Source organism: Gymnodraco acuticeps, unplaced genomic scaffold, assembly GCF_902827175.1.
Source record: "Gymnodraco acuticeps unplaced genomic scaffold, fGymAcu1.1, whole genome shotgun sequence".
In the NCBI taxonomy this organism is placed as follows: domain Eukaryota; kingdom Metazoa; phylum Chordata; class Actinopteri; order Perciformes; family Bathydraconidae; genus Gymnodraco; species Gymnodraco acuticeps.
Window position 1 is genome coordinate 1 of NW_022991359.1, and position 20249 is coordinate 20249.

The 20249-nt window shown below is 45.1% G+C and overlaps 1 protein-coding gene across 3 annotated transcripts in view; it reads right to left on the reverse strand.

The window, feature by feature from the left end:
- Positions 1 to 393: 393 nt before the first annotated feature.
- Positions 394 to 20249, reverse strand: part of LOC117562795 (interphotoreceptor matrix proteoglycan 2-like) — a gene marked incomplete at its 5' end in the record, with an annotated part of 36442 nt that continues 16586 nt past the window's right edge. For 2 of the 3 annotated variants that reach the window (XM_034240692.1, XM_034240690.1), the window contains 5 exon segments: positions 394 to 2022; positions 9222 to 9263; positions 10545 to 10624; positions 10820 to 10991; positions 11105 to 11293. In XM_034240692.1, coding sequence (XP_034096583.1) covers positions 9230 to 9263; positions 10545 to 10624; positions 10820 to 10991; positions 11105 to 11293 — 475 coding nt within the window. 3 annotated transcript variants of the gene reach the window in all.

Sequence of the window (20249 nt, forward strand, 5' to 3'; positions counted from 1 at the left end):
TGAGGAGGGTGATAGTGAGGGAAGTCAATCCCTTTGTTGACAGTAGTGACGGCCATCTTAGTGACGTGTGTTGCTCTGAGAGAGCAGAGATGTAGTTCGTTCAGCGTTTCACACAAAGTGTAACTTCACAGTTTTACCACACTTTCTTTTTTTTTACTTGAAGAATGATCTTTTAAATTGACAAACATCAAATGTGTAATTCGTGGCACAAACGGGATGGAAAGATAATCTTTCTCTCTCCATTGACTTCAATACATCATTTTTTTTAAATAAGGTCCATGGAGCTCCCCGGAAGGGGAGGGGCTTCGCCTCTATGGAAACTGTAGTTTCCATAGTTTCCCCACAGCAGCAGACACACATTCAGGACGTCCGCTGGCGCATCATAAACACGTCGATAGTGAAAGTGCAGTCTCTTCTCCTAAGTCCTTTTGAAGTCTCCTATCCACTATCCCTTAACCCCGTGACCTTTCACTCAGAGGTCAAGGGATAGACGATAGCGTTAGAACTTCATACCTGCCAACCCTACCGCTTTTGACATGTTTCTACCGCCCACCGATTCAGCTGGCTTTCCCTACCGACTTTCAATCCTCCCAAACTATAGCAAATAACAAGGACACTCCAAAGACACTCCAAGGACACTCCAAGGACACTGGACTCCACTTTGCAGCGTGTCTGTGATCGCATCATACTAACAGTCCTCTGTGTTTCTGAGAGAGAAACATCGTGCAGAGGAAAGGCAGCGTTACCCCCGGGGCTGATGGGTAATCACTCCCAAATGAGTCCTGCAGGGTTTTCCACGTTAATATCAGTGTCTCGAAAACACAGGTTGGCGACTGAAAGACATCCAGTGTTTGGTCTTTCCCTGAAGCATCCTTCACCTACAGTGTCTCAACTGTAAGAGGACCACAAACACACACACACACACATACACACACACACACATACACACACAATATATAACCCTATTTTGAGATTAGGGGACATTTATTTCCCATTCTTTCACTTTTTCTGATATTTTCAACTCCAACATGTCGTTAATGTCTCTGTTAATCTGAAAGCCTGTACATTATCTATATCACACTTTATCAGTAGACAAATGCAGGAAATGACTTTTTTAATGCAGTATTTTCTGATTAATGGCGCAACACAAAGATATTTCGCTCTGTGCAAACCTTTGACTCTAATATGTCAACAACATGAAACAAGAACATGAACCTGGCTTTATCCAATGTTCACACAGGAGTTCTACGTCCTGACACATCCTTCATCTGTCTCAACTGGAAGAGGACCAGAAGCACAACATGTGGAGACTTTGGGATATTTATCTCCCATTCTTTTACAAACATGTCGTTGATGTCACTGTTTACCAAACTACCACTTTTTCTGAAAAATGCATAAAATGATGCAATATGTTAAATGCAGTTTATACATGTAATTACTGGGTTCCATTTCTTCTGATTACCTCATTTGGGCGTGCACATTTGGGCATGCACATTTGCCGCGCGCAAACCTACCTCTTTTGGATTTGGAAAGGTTGGCATGTATGGAACTTAGGAGCTGATTTTTGGACTATTCGACTGCAACCCAACATCACAACTCTGAGAGCCCGAGCTAACGCTAACGGATTCTAACGCTAACGGACGCTAACGGAGCGTGAAGGCACTGACGGAAGCCGCACCGAGCAAAACAAGCTAACGTGAAGCTAACGACATGTTAACGTGTTTCTCCCATAGACTGTATATATAAAGGTTTCTCCGATGATACATGAAAACAGGAAGTAGAAACAACAGTGAAGTTTCAGAATAAAGTCTTTAGGAAGAGTACAGAAAGCAGTTTGTAAATAAGAGTAAGAGCAGCAGTGACTGAAGGTTATAAACACAGAGTGAACAGGAAGTGACAGGCGACTAATCAGAGGTCAGAATTCAGGTCCACAAAGAGTCCTTTCAAAATAAAATCCCAAAGTGTTTCAGTGTCACCTCCAGGGGAGCAGCGAGATCCTCCAATCAGAACGAAGGCGGCTTTCTGCGGAGAAACAACACGGGGTTAATGAAGGGGGCTGCAAAGCATCATGGGAAATACATACAGGTCATTTATCAAAAAATTCCATTAACTTTCGAAGTAAGAGCGTTTGTATTTACATATGTGTCCCTTTCAGAATAAGAGCATGTAGATATGTCCTTTCAGAATAAGAGCATGTAGATATGTCCTTTCAGAATAAGATCATGTAGATATGTCCTTTCAAAGTAAGAGCATGTAGATATGTCCTTTCAGAATAAGAGCATGTAGATATGTCCTTTCAGAATAAGAGCATGTAGATATGTCCTTTCAGAATAAGAGCATGTATCTCTCCACAGCATATTCCTTCTCCCATACACCCAGACCAACTGGCAGAGGAGGTGGCACTGGTCTCCTGCTCTCTCCCAAATGGAGTTTTTCCCTCTTCAAGCTACCTAACTTCACTCCTTCCACCTTTGAATTCCATGCCGTCACAGTAACCCATCCTATACAGCTAACCATTGTTGTTCTCTACCGTCCACCAGGCGCCTTGGGGGACTTCTTGGAGGAATTAGATCATCTCCTCTCACTCATCCCTGAAACTGGTCCTCCCGCTGTACTTCTCGGAGACTTCAACCTCCAGACAGGGAAGATAGACGAACTAACATCTCTGTTAACTGCCTTTGCTTTCTCACTGTCTCCGTCCCCACCGACTCATAAAGCTGGCAATGTCCTTGATCTCATATTCTCAAGGAACTGCGCTACTTCTAACCTCTCTGTAAACCCGCTCCACACATCCGATCACTTCTTCATTTCATTCTCTCTATCCCTTTCCAAACATAACAAACTAATCTCTTCTCATCCTGCACCTGTCCGCCGTAACCTTCGCTCCCTCTCCCCCTCTACCTTTGCCTCGTCGGTGCTCTCAGCCCTCCCTTCCTCTGACTCGTTCCAACTCCTGCCTTCAAACTCTGCTGCAGAAACTCTCCTCTCTACTCTCTCATCCACTCTGGACTCTCTCTGTCCTCTCACATCTCGGCAGGCTCGTCAGTCCCCTTCCTGCTCCCTGGCTAAATGATGCACTGCGTGCTAATAGAACCGTCCTTAGGGCAGCAGAGCGGAAACGGTGGAAATCCAAACACCGTGACGACCTCCTAACCTATCAAGCTCTCCTCTCCTCTTTCTCTGCTTCAATCTCTCAGGCAAAAAGCACTTTCTTTCAAGATAAGATCCAATCTTCCTATTCCAATCCTAAAAAACTATTTTCCATCTTCTCCACCCTCTTGGACCCTCCCAAAGCCCCTTCCCCCTCCTCCCTCCTGGACCCCCCCAAAGCCCCTTCCCCCTCCTCCCTCCTGGACCCCCCCAAAGCCCCTTCCCCCTCCACCCTCCTGGACCCCCCCAAAGCCCCTTCCCCCTCCTCCCTCCTGGACCCCCCCAAAGCCCCTTCCCCCTCCACCCTCCTGGACCCCCCCAAAGCCCCTTCCCCCTCCTCCCTCCTGGACCCCCCCAAAGCCCCTCCCCCCTCCTCCCTCCTGGACCCCCCAAAGCCCCTTCCCCCTCCTCCCTCCTGGACCCCCCAAAGCCCCTTCCCCCTCCTCCCTCCTGGACCCCCCCCAAAGCCCCTCCCCCCTCCTCCCTCCTGGACCCCCCAAAGCCCCTTCCCCCTCCTCCCTCCTGGACCCCCCCCAAAGCTCCTTCCCCCTCCTCCCTCCTGGACCCCCCCCAAAGCCCCTTCCCCCTCCTCCCTCCTGGACCCCCCCAAAGCCCCTTCCCCCTCCTCCCTCCTGGACCCCCCCAAAGCCCCTTCCCCCTCCTCCCTCCTGGACCCCCCCCAAAGCCCCTTCCCCCTCCTCCCTCCTGGACCCCCCCCAAAGCCCCTTCCCCCTCCTCCCTCCTGGACCCCCCCAAAGTCCCTTCCCCCTCCTCCCTCCTGGACCCCCCCAAAGCCCCTTCCCCCTCCTCCCTCCTGGACCCCACCAAAGCCCATTCCCCCTCCACCCTCTTGGACCCCCCCAAAGCCCATTCCCCCCTCCACCCTCTTGGACCCCCCCAAAGCCCCTTCCCCCCTCCTCCCTCCTGGACCCCCCCAAAGCCCATTCCCCCTCCACCCTCTTGGACCCCCCCAAAGCCCCTCCCCCCTCCTCCCTTCTGTCAAGCGACTTTGTTAACCACTTTGACAAAAAGGTTGATGATATTCGCTCTTCTTTTTCTGACTCACCTTTACTCACCGCTGGGTCACCAGACCTTCCTTCCACCAACACACTTACCTCCTTTTCCCCTCTCTCTCCAAGTGAGGTTCTCACCCTCATTACCTCTGCCCGCCCTACCACCTGTCCTCTGGACCCTATCCCTTCAAACCTCCTTCAGACTATCGCTCCTGATATTCTACCGTTTCTCACCCATTTCATCAACACTTCTCTAACTTCTGGTCACTTTCCAAACAGTCTCAAGGAGGCAAGAGTAAACCCTCTCCTAAAGAAACCCACTCTCAACCCGTCTGATGTTATAAACTACAGGCCTGTCTCTCTCCTCCCGTTCCTGTCTAAATCACTTGAACGCGCTGTCTTTAAACAACTCTCCTGTTATCTCCATCAGAACAACCTTCTGGATCTGCACCAGTCTGGTTTCAAGGCAGGTCACTCCACAGAAACTGCCCTCCTTGCTGTCACTGAGGAACTGCACACTGCTAAAGCAGCCTCCCTCTCCTCTGCAGTGGCGTTTTCTCCCGGAGGCCAAGGGAAGCCAGGCTTCCCCTGTTTTTTCGGATTGTAGTTATAATTTAAATAAATAAATAAAAACACTTTGTTTTGTTTCTGTAATTCTACTTTCCTGTGTGTTCCTGCCGGACCGTCTCTCCGTCTCTCCCCCATTCTCATTGAGTATTTTACAAAGAGTGAAACAGCGCCCCTCTAGATGTCATGGTGAAACAGTAGATTGCATTCACTGTTGCGAGAGGAGGCCAGCAGAATCTAGCTTCCCTTGGTGAAAAAAAATTGAGGGATTAACCAATCAGATGAGGCCCACGTGATGCCCCTGCCAACCTGTGATTGGTCAGGGCCATGCCAGGGGAAGCCAGCCGCCTCTAGCTGAAGGGGCGGCTGGCGGCTGGCGATTTGATTGGACACTGCCATCCAATCACATCAACATCAATTTTAATACTGTAACTGTCATCACCGCCGTTAGAAATGATCAAGCAAATGAAGCATTATGGAGGGAGGAGATTTGGCGTACTTAATTAAGCATAACTTCACTAAACTTCCGCTACAGCAGCAACTAAAAATTAAAGCAGATGGCAGGACAATGCCCACACTCGAGCTGTGTACACAGAGGAATAAGGGATCTAATCGGACGTTCAATGAGGACAATTATGTCCGCACGGAGTGGCTAACTGGAAGCGCTAAACTTCAGCGTCTATTTTGCTGGCCATGTCTTGTTTTTGACAAGGGTTCGTGCTCCCTGAACAATCCTTGGGCAACTTCAGGATTCATCGATCTTGCCAACCTGTCACGGGCAATTGAGAGGCACGGTAAATCTATAAATCATATAGATTGTGCTGTGAAATTAAAGCTTTTTGGACGCGTCAGGATTGACGAGGCTCTGGATGTAGCAAGAACCATTAGCACAAAGAAGCACAACGAACAAGTAAAAAAGAACCGGGATATTCTGAGGAAACTCATCATTGCTGCCCTGTACCTTGCACGTCAAGAGCAAGCATTCAGGGGACACAATGAGGCCGCTGGCAGCTCTAACAGGGGCAATTTTGTAGAGCTGGTATGTGCATTTGCAGAGTTTGACACTGCACTCGCGGAGCACTTGGGATCGTCAACAGTCTTCAGCGGTATGTCAAACACCATACAAAATGACATAATTGAGAGCATAGCTCGTTGTATCCAGGATGAGACTGATAAAGAAATACACATTTCTCCTTTCATTGCTGTAGAAGTGGATGACACATCAGACATCTCCAATAAGTGCCAACTCACTATCATAATCAGATATGTGAATGAAAAAGGCAGTGTGTGTGAACGTTTCCTCGGCTTTTTTGATGTCAGCTTAGAAAGAGATGCAAAAGCTGTAACATCAGTTGTCATGAGAGCCATCGGGAACTACAGCCCAACAAACAAACTGATTTGTCAGACTTATGACGGAGCAAGCTGCATGAGTGGACAGCACGGTGGCGTTCAGGCTTTAGTGAAAGCACACTGCCCCAATGCGCTATTCATCCACTGCTATGCTCACAAATTAAATTTGGTTTTAGCACAAGGCACAAACAACATCCAAGCAGCCAAACTGTTTTTTGCCAATCTCGATGCCTTCCACAATTTTTTCTCACGTTCATGTAAGAGATCAGCACTACTGTCTGAAGTTGATCGAGCTGTGCGTGTACCAGGGGGTTCTGCTGTGAGGTGGAATTTTAAAAGCCGCGCAGTACACGCCATCCATGAAGGACGCGGGTCGCTCTGTATCGCTTTTGACAGGATAATGACAGAGCCGGGATGGGACAAAGAGACCATTGCACAGAGTGCTCCCTTGAAGCAAAAACTTGAGGATTTTGACTTCACCTTCCTGCTCGGAGTCTTTCAGTCCATTTTCGGCCTCACAGAACCACTCTTCCAGGTTCTGCAAAGCAAGACGGCGGACATCAAAAAATGCCAGGATCGGATCATGAGCACTCTCAGCGCTCTCAAAGCCACAAGAACAGATGAGACATTCAGTCGCATTTACGATGACACGGTCAAAGCAGTCGGAGATCCTGTGCCCCGACGTAAACGACGTCGCCGCGGCTGGGACGACCTGGAGCAAGGGTTTAACCAGCACCAAGAAGGAGACGAGGAAACGGTTGTGTCTTTCCGGCGTCTTTACTTCCAGATTGTTGACGGCATAGTGTTGCACATGACCCAAAGATTTGCAGATATGGAGCACCTGCACTTTTTTCGGATACTGGAACACACATCATTCACATCGTTCTGCAACCCTGATGCATTTCCCAGCAGTGAGCTGGCTCAGCTGATCAACACGTATCCATTCTTTGATGAGCAGAAGTTAAGGAATGAGCTGCACACGCTGTACAACAACAGGTTGTTTCACAAGCCACCAGGAGAGCTGATACAGCTTCTTATTGAGGATGACCTACAGGGCACACTCTCCGAGGTCTACAAGCTGCTCCAGCTCATGCTCACGATACCAGCCACCAGCACATCAGCAGAGCGCTCCTTTTCCTGTCTAAAAAGGATCAAAACGTATCTGAGGAACACGTGTGGACAGGACAGACTTGTCAACCTAGCCACAATATCCATTGACTCTGTTGTTGTGGAGGACCTAAAGGCCGCTGGGAAGTTCTATGACATTGTTATTGACCACTTCGCTACCATGAAAGACAGGAGAATGGCCTTCCTCTTCAAATGGGGTGAGTGAAATGCACACCCCTTTCTCTCTGTGCATACCTGTTGCCTGAACTGCCCGTGTAGCTGTGTGCAATTTCTGATGTGGTTCTGTTGGTTATTGTGCATTGCTTGCCTAGATTTAGCTGCAGGTGTTCAGTCTGAAGTAGTTGTTTTATTGCAGTTGTTTAATTAGCACAGGGTGCTGCTATCCGAAAATCAGCACCGCAGATAGCATGCCATATAGGGCCCGATCACCTGAATAGATGAGATTGTTTATATTTTTGTGTTACTTTTGGACAACGGACTGAACTAATTACAGAGACGAGGACTGTTGCTGCACTTGCCATGTGTGTTAGTGTAACAGATGTAAATATGCAGTGGGGTTTATTTAATTTAATTTTGTATAATCACACACATTCTGTGTTTTATATTATTTTATTCTGTGTTCTTCATTTTATTGAATGTTAAATACCTGGCAAGGTCGGAGAGCTGTGCTCAGGAGTTTATTGTTGTGAGGACTTTCATTTCCTTTCTTTGTGATTTTACTTTTTGTATATATTGTGTCCCTCACGTTTCCTCTTCCCTTTTTGTAAACGTTCCAAGCAATGAGAGGAGTCACTGAGGGAAATGTATGTAAAACTGATCAATTTATCTGTTATCAGATTCAGACATTAAACAGAGATCGTCTCAACTTTACGCTGACTCGGCGGGTCTCGTCCATTATCAACACAACACATACTGATACTTTGATGTGAACGTAAAACTTTAAAGGTCTCCTGATTTAGTTTGTGAATGAATGCTTCTTATTTATTAATTACCGAATCTGCACTGCGCATTGAGCGGCTGGTATTGCATTGGTGGGGGGAGGTTGGCATAAATTAATAAGAAAATGCTTAAATTAATAAGACGAGAGAGTTTCAGATGGAGAGTGCGTGTGGACCTGTTGCTTAGATAACAGGCGTGTACAAGTCCTGCATCTGTATGATACAAATGTGTGTAAAATGTTACCGGGCGCTGTAATCACTCATCTGGTTACGTTATTGACCCTCAGGGTCCCTCAGGGCTCTGTTCTTGGTCCCCTCCTCTTCTCCCTGTACACAAACTCGCTCGGATCAGTCATTAGCCCGCATGGTTTTTCATTACCACTGCTACGCTGACGACACCCAATTAATTCTGTCCTTTCCCCGCTCAGAGACCCAGGTCGTCGCACGCATCTCTGCTTGTCTAGCTGACATCTCTCAGTGGATGTCTGCTCATCACCTCGAGCTCAACCTTGACAAGACTGAGCTGCATTTCCTTCCGGGAAAAGATTGTCCCACTCTTGACCTAACAATCAACATCGGCACCTCAGTTGTTTCCCCGACTCAGACTGCAAGGAATCTGGGTGTGACCCTCGATAACAACTTGTCCTTCACTGCAAACATCGCTGCTACAACCCGTTGCTGCAGATACACGCTTTACAACATCAGGATGATACTAACTCATCTCTTTCGACTCCACTTCGAGCGATAGAACTATTAACAAAGCACTTATATACTAATAAAGGACTGGCTTATCTAAAGCCAGTTGAGTAGCACTTGAAATGTTTGGCTCTATGAAACCTGATGTACTTTATGATTCTGTTTCTTCAAGGTTGTATTTTGTTGGTCGCTCTGGATAAAAGCGTCAGCTAAATGTGATGTAATGTAATGTATATATGCCCTTTCAGAATAACAGCATGTAGATATGTCCTTTCAGAATAAGAGCGTGTAGATATGTCCTTTCAAAATAAGAGCGTGTAGATATGTCCTTTCAAAATAAGAGCGTGTAGATATGTCCTTCCAGAATAAGAGCGTTTACCTGGAGGTCTATGTGGAAGAGCTTCCTCTCTTCTCCAGGAATCTGTTTGACCACAAAACACAGACTCAGTTTCTGACAGAAAACACAGCGACCACACTCACACTCACACACTGGTGTGTGTGTGTGTGTGTGTGTGTGTGTGTGTGTGTGTGTGTGTGTGTGTGTGTGTGTGTGTGTGTGTGTGTGTGTGTGTGTGTGTGTGTGTGTGTGTGTGTGTGTGTGTGTGTGTGTGTGTGTGTGTGTGTGTGTGTGTGTGTGTGTGTGTGTGTGTGTGTGTGTGTGTACTTGTTAAACATGAGGAGATAATTCTGCGTAAATCCTGAGGTCAGTTTCTGATGAAAAACGGAATGAATATAAATATGTTTTATATAATATATCTGACGGTACGTCCACACAGCAGCTTTTCAAAAATCTTGAAAATCTTGGAGCTGGGCGTGTCTGACAGCTTGGGGATTTTTTGCGAGCAACGCGACCGACATGAATCTCCCGCCCCCGACATACAAAGCAAAAAAACCCCGGGGATTTTATGCGAGCAATATATATAAATATAAACTCCCCAAACAGGCGAAAACCTACCAGTTTCCTCCACTGTCTCTGCCTCCTCCCTCCATGCCTGGTTCCTCCACTGTCTCTGCCTCCTCCCTCCATGCCTGGTTCCTCCACTGTCTCTGCCTCCTCCCTCCATGCCTGGTTCCTCCACTGTCTCTGCCTCCTCCCTCCATGCCTGGTTCCTCCACTGTCTCTGCCACCTCCCTCCATGACTGGTTCCTCCACTGTCTCTGCCACCTCCCTCCATGCCTGGTTCCTCCACTGTCTCTGCCTCCTCCCTCCATGCCTGGTTCCTCCACTGTCTCTGCCTCCTCCCTCCATGCCTGGTTCCTCCGGTTTGTATCCCGTTAATAGTCTGGTCGTAAAGAACCGGGTGATTTGCTACCGTAATTTCTCGTTTGGAATATGAGGAAATGAACTGCGGTCTGGTTCTCCCTGCTTACACGCGGTTTGATTGGCTCGCGCTTCTACTGTCAGATTTGCATAAACGGGATTTGATTGGCTGACGCTTCCAGCTCAGCTTCAAAAGTTGAACATTGCTCAACTTTTGAATCCTGAAAATCCTGGAAATCTTCGCTTCGCTTCCCCACAATGCAGTTCGGCGAAAAGCGAGGCAAAGTGACGTCATCCCCATTCAAAGTCAATGGGTAGAGAAGCGTTGGAAGCGGTGGAAGATTCGTCTAAAGCTGCTGTGTGGACGTACCGTAAAGGCAGAGTTATTACATCTTTATAAATGTATTTTAAAAGATCTCTTTTTAAATAGAAAACACTCACACTTGAGTTTGTCTCATGAAGTCGGCGAAGTGCTGATCTCTGGAGCAGAGCTCGACGATCCTCAGACGCTCCTGGATCTCCTGCAGGGTCACAGGTCAGCGGTTAGGACTACAAACATGGCCGCAGTGTCCTGTAGTCTATTAACAATGACTCAGCACAGAGGTCGGAGGGTTAGGACTACAAACATGGCCGCAGTTTCCTGTAGTTTACTAATGTATGTGGAACCACTTTTTCAGCCCTGAACCCCTGACAGGACTCAACATTATGAGTCGTACCTCTTTGCTCAGAGAGCTGTTCTCCTGGTCTATGTTCTCCTGGTTCTGGTCTCTGGACCCGGTTCTGAGTGGCGCCTCGTCATCGTAGCGCCGGTAGAACTGAGCCGCCACCGGTCCGCTGTCCGGCGCCGCGGTTAGCTTAGCACTACGCTCCAGAGACGGGATGCCCAACCTGCAGGAAACAACGTTACTCAGCAGACTGTCAACAGGAAGTGATGCCCTCAGACTGTCAACAGGAAGTGATGCCCTCAGACTGTCAACAGGAAGTGATGTCAGAGGTCTCACCTGATTGGGTCCTCGCTGTCCTCTGCGTCGTAGCGCTCCCTCAGCGTTCTGGACAGGAAGTAGACGATGCCTCCAGCCACCAATAGGAGGCCGGACACCGACGCCATGGCGATGCCGACGACCAGCGGCTCGGAGACGAACTCCTCGCAGTGCTGACCACGGTACCACCAGTTCTCCCCGACACGACACCTGGCACCACAGGGGGCAGCACATTAAAATACACACATATAAAGGTCATCTTCTTAAAAGGGACTTCAGTAGGTTTACGATGTGTAGAAAAGTCTTTCAAAATGTTTGAAATGATCTTATATGTCAGTTGTTCCCAAAGTGGAGGGCGCGAGAGACCAGGAGGAAAAATGGTTATTAAAAAAAAAAAAAAGAAGATTAAAAAAAAAATAATAATAATCATAATTTGAAAGATTATTGATTTAAAAATAATATGATACAGTACTATTACGTCTGGGTCTCTGTGTTTCATTAAAGCTCGGCTCTGTGTGTGTGTGTGTGTGTGTGTGTGTGTGTGTGTGTGTGTGTGTGTGTGTGTGTGTGTGTGTGTGTGTGTGTGTGTGTGTGTGTGTGTGTGTGTGTGTGTGTGTGTGTGTGTGTGTGTGTGTGTGTGTGTGTGTGTGTGTGTGTGTGTGTGTGTGTGTGTGTGTGTGTGTAACGAGCCATTTTGTGTGCGTCTGCGAGAGAGAGAGAGAGAGAGCGCACCGGTACCGGAGCTTGTTGTTGTTAGCTTCTGGTGCTAGCGAGCTACGCTAACAGATATAAGGAGTTTTTTCAACAACAAGGTGGAGGAGAGTCCTCTCCTGTCAGACTGAGAGGCTCAGTGAGCTCAAGGACTCTCAGTGTTATCTCAGTGGGTCTCAAATGGTTTGGTCACCATTAATGTAAACAATTATTTCCGAGGCTCACGTTTATATGATCATTATAGTTATAAAAAAATAAGAGAATACATTAAAAACAGGTATGAAATACTATATGACAGTAAAACAAGAATAAAGTTTAAAAGGGAGTGATTTGTAAAATATCCATAAAGAAAAAGTAAATCTGTTTCCAGTTCTGTTTCATATGTGTTGAGAGATGTATCCATAGATCTCTTCATGTTGCTCTCAAAGTGCAGCAGATTGATGCTTTTAACTTCAATATTTAGAAATAAATCTTCCCTGGGGAGCTTGCCCCCGGACCCCCCTAGAGGAGGTGAGGACCCCCCTATGTGAGGTCCACACACCACCTATAAAAATAGCACTCGACCCCTGCTTACACCTATATGCCGTGAGCTGATATCGAGCCTTCATTGTAACAGTCACACCGTGTATTTGCGTGGGGAGTGTTGCAGTAGAACATTCCTCTGTAGCGACCGGTACATTAATGGTAAACCCTAAATGTTTGAGCACCCTCTATGAAACGTCAAGCTACCCCACAGCACCCCAAAATAAATCTCTGGCGCCGCCACTGAGCCTGACTATTTGTGTTGGGGGGTGTAGTGAAATATTTGTATTTATTCATGTTAGCAAACTATGGATAAGCTTAAAATGGGAATAATTTGGGTAAAACTGTGAGCTGGATTTGGGGCCTGTTGACATGTGTTTTTGAGGACAAAGGAAGATGGGGGAAGGTGAGAGCATGTCTTGAGTTGCATTCAACTTAGATCTAGCTACAGTGATTGGGGAAACCTAAGGTCTAAGGCAGGGGTGCCCAACCTTTTTTGAACCGAGAGCTACTTTTAAAGTTGCCAGTCTGCCGAGATCTACCAGTCCAAATAGAGAGGCGTAGACATTACTGACAGCCTACTACCAGGTAAATACACACTTCTACTTGTATAAAACTGACGTTTGTACGATTAATACTTCATAAAATACTGCAGATCCTTTATCTTACCTCTTTCTAATCTACACACATACAAGTATTTAACTGAAGTTACACAACAGTGTTGTTGATACAGAGTTGGAGTTTATTCACACGTCACTACAGTGGGTCATGTTTTCAAGAAACATTGAACAGTGCTGCCACATATGACACAGGAAAAAAGAAAAGACTCTGAACCCTTTCTTTGCCATTATATAAAAATAGTGTTGCTACAAAAGTATAAATTAGGCTTACTAATAAGACAACTCAGATCTGAAGCTACTCAGGAATCTGCTGCCAAAGTGCAATAAAAAAGACAACATTAATAGAATCAAACCCTTTTTTTGTTGCATTTTAGTAGATTATAAAAATAAATGCCTTTTTAAAATAGGATGCAAGCAACACTAGCTTCTTAACCTGAATTGATAATAGACTATAATCAATTTAAGTTTGCATTCTTATACCATTTTGTACAATAATTATAATGAATAAGTTCAAACAAACTCAAACTTACAGCTGATTAATAACGGTATCTAACTTGAGTTTTTTTCATATCAAAAACCTGTTGAAATGCTTCTGTTATTTTTATTACGCATCGGTAGCCTCCAGGAATGCTTCTTTCACAACTTCGCCGTCTTTGAAAGACTTGTGTTTCGCCAGAACGTGACTGACACGATAAGATGCTCTGGTAGCAGCCTTGCTCTTGTTGTTGGGCCGGGTGAAAATGGACTGCTGTGCATTTAGCTGTCCTCTCAGGCCCCTCCCCTTTTGGAGCGTAGGGCAGAATTAAGGAGGGAATTCCGTCTCGTAGCGTTTGTGCACTGTTTTGAAATGCCGCTCCTAAATGACCCTTCTTCGATAAAGCCACGCTCGCATTGCAGATGAGACAGATGGACTTTGAATTGGAATAGATACAAAAATAATCATCCTCCCACTCGGAGTGGAAAGAGCCGGCTCTTTTAAGTGAACGACTGGAGCCGGCTCGCGCCCGCGAACGAGCCGGTTTTTTGTTTTTGTTAAGTAATACAAGCCAGAATGATATGATGATCTCCGCGCTACAGTTGCTCCGCTCCGTGCATGCATGCAGTGACATGGATTAGAGACTGTTGGATGCTGCTGTTTTGAGCATTGCAATACATTTATTTGTATTATGTTTTTTTATGATTAAAGAAGGTTGGATGTTGCTGTACTGAGCATTGCAATATATTTATTTTCATTATGTTATTTATTTATGATTATCCTTAGGCTAAGCAAAGATTTGATGTCAGCTGTTGCTGTCTTTTTTTCTACAGTTAATAGTTACTGAAATAGAGCCCTGCTGTTTTGTCAGGGCCTTTTCTTTAAATATAATTTTAAAATGTCGATACAGTAGCCCCTTTTTTAAAATGTCTATGCTTAAGTTTTTATAGGTGTTGCTATCTGCTTTGTGTAGCGTGCTACAAGCAAGACAGTGCATTCATTGGGTGGTATCAGAGAGTTACAAGGGTCTGTAAATGCAATGAAAACATTTGGCCACAGCAAATCATTTATTAAACATGTCATTTTTACTTTTGAATACTTAGTTCAGTACAAATGATGTATTGGATAATTTAAGTGATATGTGTACACATATAAATCATTCATTAGTCAAAACAGGGCTACATTTGATTTAATTAAAAGGTATAATATGTGGTAAACTGAAGAGCCGTTTGGGAGCCGAAAGAGCCGGCTCTTCTTGGTGAGCCGAGCCAAATGATCCGGCTCACCAAGAAGAGCCGGAATTCCCATCACTAGTTGACACGGACGGACAACGTTAGCGAACTAGTGCACTGCCCACTGCTCACCAGCCACGCCCCGACACATGGGGTCACGCCGGCCAATCACAAAGCTTTGATGCGTTCAAGTGCATTATTCTGGCACAGGAAGATTATGTTACAGGACATTAACGATAAAACAGAATATTGTTGTTCTATTTTTAGACACATCTCGCGATCGACTGGGAATCTCCCCGCGATCGACCGGTCGATCGCGATCGACTGGTTGGGCACCCCTGGTCTAAGGTGTTAGGGATATTTGGGGCTGCCAATCAAGGAGGTCCAAATGGGAGGATCTGATAACTCCTCCCATTGTCAAAGAGTATAAACACAGACACACACGCGGTGTTCAGCCTCTTTCCTCTGGCTGGCTCACGTGCAGGTAAATTCGGGATCCCAAAGATTAACTGTATTGAATTTGTACTGTATTGATTGTATTGATTGTCATATTACCATTAAAGTAGATTAACGGTTACTTGGTATCTCTGGATTCCTTCCTGTATTAACCAGCTTGATAGGGACGCGCAGAGATTTGAAAAGCGGACCAGATATCCCTTTAAATCTCTAACAAATGGTGACCCTCGACGTGCCAGATATAACGAAGCTGATGAAGAATCCAGACGACCAGAAAGTTTAAATGGAATATACAATGCATATTTTACTATGTTAGGAAAGTTATATACAAAACGTGAACGTTGATCGCCAGGTAGACGGAAAGTCCTGCGTAACGTAAATAGAGCAGTTTGGCGCGGATCTGCAGGTAGTTTATTCCTGAGTGGCGTGGAGACGGTGCAGTTTGTTCGGTGCGAGGTTTGATTCCTGCACGACAAAACCTGGAAACACGATATTTTAGATCGGGTCGCCGTTTAAAACTGGGGTTAAATAACAGACCAAGGCTGAAAGCTAAAAGCCAGAGGTCTGTTATATGTTAAATCGAGGGAGAGCGTTTCCCTTTGTCTGTAAACTTCTGCTGCTGCCATCTAGTGGCTGAAAGGGGGTATCACACCCTTGACATTTTTATATGGTTTAGCTTCGAGCTTCGAGTTTAATCTGTAAACTTCTGCTGCTGCCATCTAGTGGCTGAAAGGGGGTATCACACCCTTGACATTTTTCATTACATTGCTGGCCGGTATTGAAGACGGGAAGCACGTTAATAGTAACAACGACAATAGCCCAGTATATTAATCAAAGTTAAAAAAGGAACATGTTGGCAGCTTCTTACACATTGTGTAGCCGTACCGCCACCTTTCCAGAAACGGCACGGCAGTTAGAACTGATTTTGGAAAACTGGTACAAAACAATAAGGAATTGAACATTTTTTACAACGACAGCACCAGGAGATGAGTAAACTCAAGAATCTGTAGAGTGTAAATACATTGTGAAAAACACATTTTACACTCGAACTGTTTGCACATCATAGACAAGGAATTTAGACAATATAAATAAATGTTCAGAAAGTAGACATAGGCCTACACTTGATTCAAATTTCATTACTGTGATCCGATTGGTGTGCTCTGCAGGTTTACTATTGTTCGAAGTAACAGTGGGATTTAAAATGAGAGAAAATATGGGGATGTTTTTTTTTTCGTAATGTGTGGAATATGTGATGCTGGAAACATGTAAGTATTTCAGAGTTGTGTTGGGTAAATATGTAACAATGGATGAAACAATTTTTGGAGTGAGTTTTTGTAATATCATAGGTAGACATTAATTATGTTGTTTAGATGGCATTTAACAACTAAGACAGATAGTATGATTAGAAAGAGACAGAGTGGAAAGGGTTGGATTTATTTAACCTCAGTGTGCTAGACTTCTTATAGGTAATGTGTACCGAGACCTGGACTCCCCCTCTGAGTTAGAAAGGCTTCGATCCCGACCCTCCAAGCAGACAAAAGACCTAACCCAACAGGAGACTCCTCCTTCTCCATCGTACAGACAGAGAACCAGAGCTGAACCAACAACAACAACAAGACTACATCAAGACTGCAGCCAGAACTATCTCCACCTGTGGCATCCAGAACCAAACAGCATGCTGACATACAGAGAGATACTCTCATCAGCCCCTCAGACAGGACATGAGAGCAGAATCCGCCCTCCATAAAAACAGCAGAGAGACTGTAAAGGAGGAGTGCAACAACAGTGGCATGATGGGGCTGCAGATGTGACTGGGCCAATGGCTGCCTAAAAAAGTTACAGCGGATGGTTTCAACAGCTGATGGACTGAAGAGAAGACAGAATCAGAGGAGTTGGCATGGTCGATTAGAAGTGAGGAGGCCGGGGTCATGGCTTGAGAAAACCAGGGGAGGAGGAAAGGAGAACGGGAATGAGTGAGTTTACACATAAACACACTTATTCACAAAACGCACATTTAAATAACTTGAATTAACTTCATAAATACGTAAAGACAGAAAGATTTATTAATAAATTGGTAAATTAAAAATAGCAGTAAAGAGGAAACTATTAAAGTAAAATGATAATCATCCTAAAACACACTGAGAGAGTAGAACCATATTCTTCAATATTTTCATCATGTTAACAATTCATTCTTTAAGAGATTTTTATTCACGTGTGAATAAAGTAGCGATCTCATTGGTTACAATATTGATCACCATTAAAAGGATAGTTTTAGGAACCGCTCTATAAGACAAATCTTTATTTGGATTAATAATGTTAAAGGGAGAGCTGGTGCCAAGCCACATATAAAATTCCAATCTAAAGTATTGATTTCACCATTGTGGCATAGTTATTACCATCCTTGATAAAGGAGGGAGTAATTGTTGGATGTTCGGACACCCAAGGTTCCACACACTGCTAAAGAGTTAAACATTGTTTTTTAAGTAGACCAGAATTAAAGATAAATGAGTATAATGAGCTATGAAATGCAGAGCGACACAGATCCTAGTAATGTTTTGACTCAAGATAATAGTTATGTACACAAGTTTCTGAAATAGATCATTAGACATTTTAATACTAATTAGGTGTAAATGGATTGCAGTAGTAGTAGTACTCGAAGGAAGTGAGTTTTGTAGCAAGTTTCAGGAAAAGTGGGAGGCAGAAGTCCCAATGACAAGTGAGAATCATCTTGAAAATCATATTTTTGTAGACAAAGGATACTGGCCTATGCTGAAATGTCAAAGTCTCTGCAGAGCACGACACATGGCCAAAAAAGACGGAGACCAACTGACCTTTGACCCTGACCGACAGTGTAACTTGACAAGGCACTGTGGATGACTGACTCTGGGGTGAAGCTGACCAAACTTGACATGACAACCAGACAGTGTGAGTGTGAATGAATGCCGGCATGTGATCAGTGTAACTGCATGATTCTAAAACAATAACCAACCAAGCATGTTTTTGGACTAACATATTATTTTGGAGCTCCAAGGGAAACGAGAGGTTTCCTAAAAATTCCACAAAAAGGGGAAACCGCACATGTGACCCGGTTATATTTTACTCTCACATGAGTTGGCGGTTTGCAAATGTAAAACTAAAATCTGAAGATTCTGTTTCTTTTAGGCCTGAAGGACGGAGAGGAACACTTCTTTTCACTGAAGTGTTTCGCTGTGGAAATAATGATAATGGATGTCAAATTGTAAATAATGTTCATTATGTCCCTAACTAATTACCTGACAGTTTTTGTTCCCCTCCCATTACAGGGTTTTTTACACATGATTTCATGTGTAAAAGGGGGGAGTGTGTATAATGTATAAATGTCAACATGGCTGTAAAATTCACAATTTAAATTTTTCTTTTAAGGATTGACAGAAACCTTCCGCCCCAACTCAGATGTTCAAACTGAGCATTGAATGTAATTAACCTGCTCCATATCTGGGGATAAGATACTGTTTGATGAATGTTGAGATGTTTCTAAATATTGATTTGAATTATAACAGGTAACACAGAATCAGTGGCCAAGGGGCTGCTGTAAGAGATGTAATTCCAGAATAGAATACCAAAGAAGTTGACCTGTGATAATGAAACGATTTTGTAATAGTTTAACAGACATTAGAGTAACTGAGGTTTGAAATGTAGAAAGAACATATTACAGTTAAAGCTAAAACATAGTAGTGTATTGAGACAGAATTTAATTTAGACAACATCATGTAACTAGCCTGGTAAAGAAGTAAAAGCCATAGACTTTATTGTTTAGGTCATTATGGGGATATACATTTCATCTAAAGTTATAATAGAAAGACATTTGATGACAGTTTGTTGGAATTCTGTATTCATTTTTTCAGCTTGATAATATCTAAGCACTGACAGGTAAAAGCAGTATCACCAGGAAATCATTCACTTTGTTAGTATCGTGATTTTGGTTGTTTTTGAATCCATAACATTAGTGTGTTTCTTTACCAGAAACATTAGCAGTTCATATTATATTTAGATTTTAAATAGGATTTCATTTAAAAATAAACACGGATGCTTGTCAGAAATTCAGAGCTATTGAAATATGTTATTTAGTTTACCTAAAGATGTTGGGGTTCTTATTTAGTTGGCACAATCCAAGTATTAAGATTCTGAAGCTGCACTGGCAGATAGGAGGTCTACAATTAATTTAGAAAACCTGTTCACAGACGGCTGTTGTTTCAAGACACCTCACCAACAGGCTCCAAGTGGGTCAAAACAGCTGAGCGTAGGCTTGAGGGAGTTGTATCAGATTTCTCCACACAGGTTGCTGGCGCCAAAAGGGGGACCCGAGAAGCACGAGGCCGACACAGCAGAGTTCGTCTGGCTGAAGGTCATCAGGACAAAGTGGCTCAACCCCAGGCTCTCCGGCCCCGACCGAGTGACCCAGCGGACCTCTTATGCCGTCTGCCTGGGAGAAAAGGGGGACAGCTCGTACCACGGGAGCCAGTGTGCGGCGGGGAAACCACCTGCTAGGACCAGGGGACGACATCAGGACGGACGTGGCCCTGGCAGACGTGGACTACTCGGAAGCAGCGGACTGGAGGAGCAGGACCCTGGAGACATCTCTACAGCATCGACCCGGAAGCCGCCATCAGCGGGCCGGAGGAGGAGGAGGAGGAGGAGGAGGAGGAGGAGGAGGAGGAGGAGGAGGAGGAGGAGGAGGAGGAGGAGGAGGAGGAGGAGGAGGAGGAGGAGGAGGAGGAGGAGGAGGAGGAAGAGGAAGAGGAAGAGGAAGAGGAAGAGGAAGACGAAGACATCTCTCTAGCAGGCAGCCCAGAAGCTGCTGTCAGCGGATCGGGGGGACAAAGACACGGCAAGCCAGGACGGCACAGGGGACTTGTCGAGGCAGCAGAGGAGTCTACTTCTCTCTGATCAGTTCCACCCGTGAAGGGAAAGCCGCATCTCCCCCTCCCTATTAGCTGTCCTTGTGGGCTATTCCTCCGAGGGGGGGGGGGGGGGGGGCTGATGATTCTAGCACTCAGCTGCCCCCTCATGGTTCCTTCACTGCCATGGAAAGTGGTGTTCTGTCTCCATGAAGTTTTCAAGTACTCTAAATACCAGCTTCGGATGGATTTATACAATGTTTGGGGGACGGA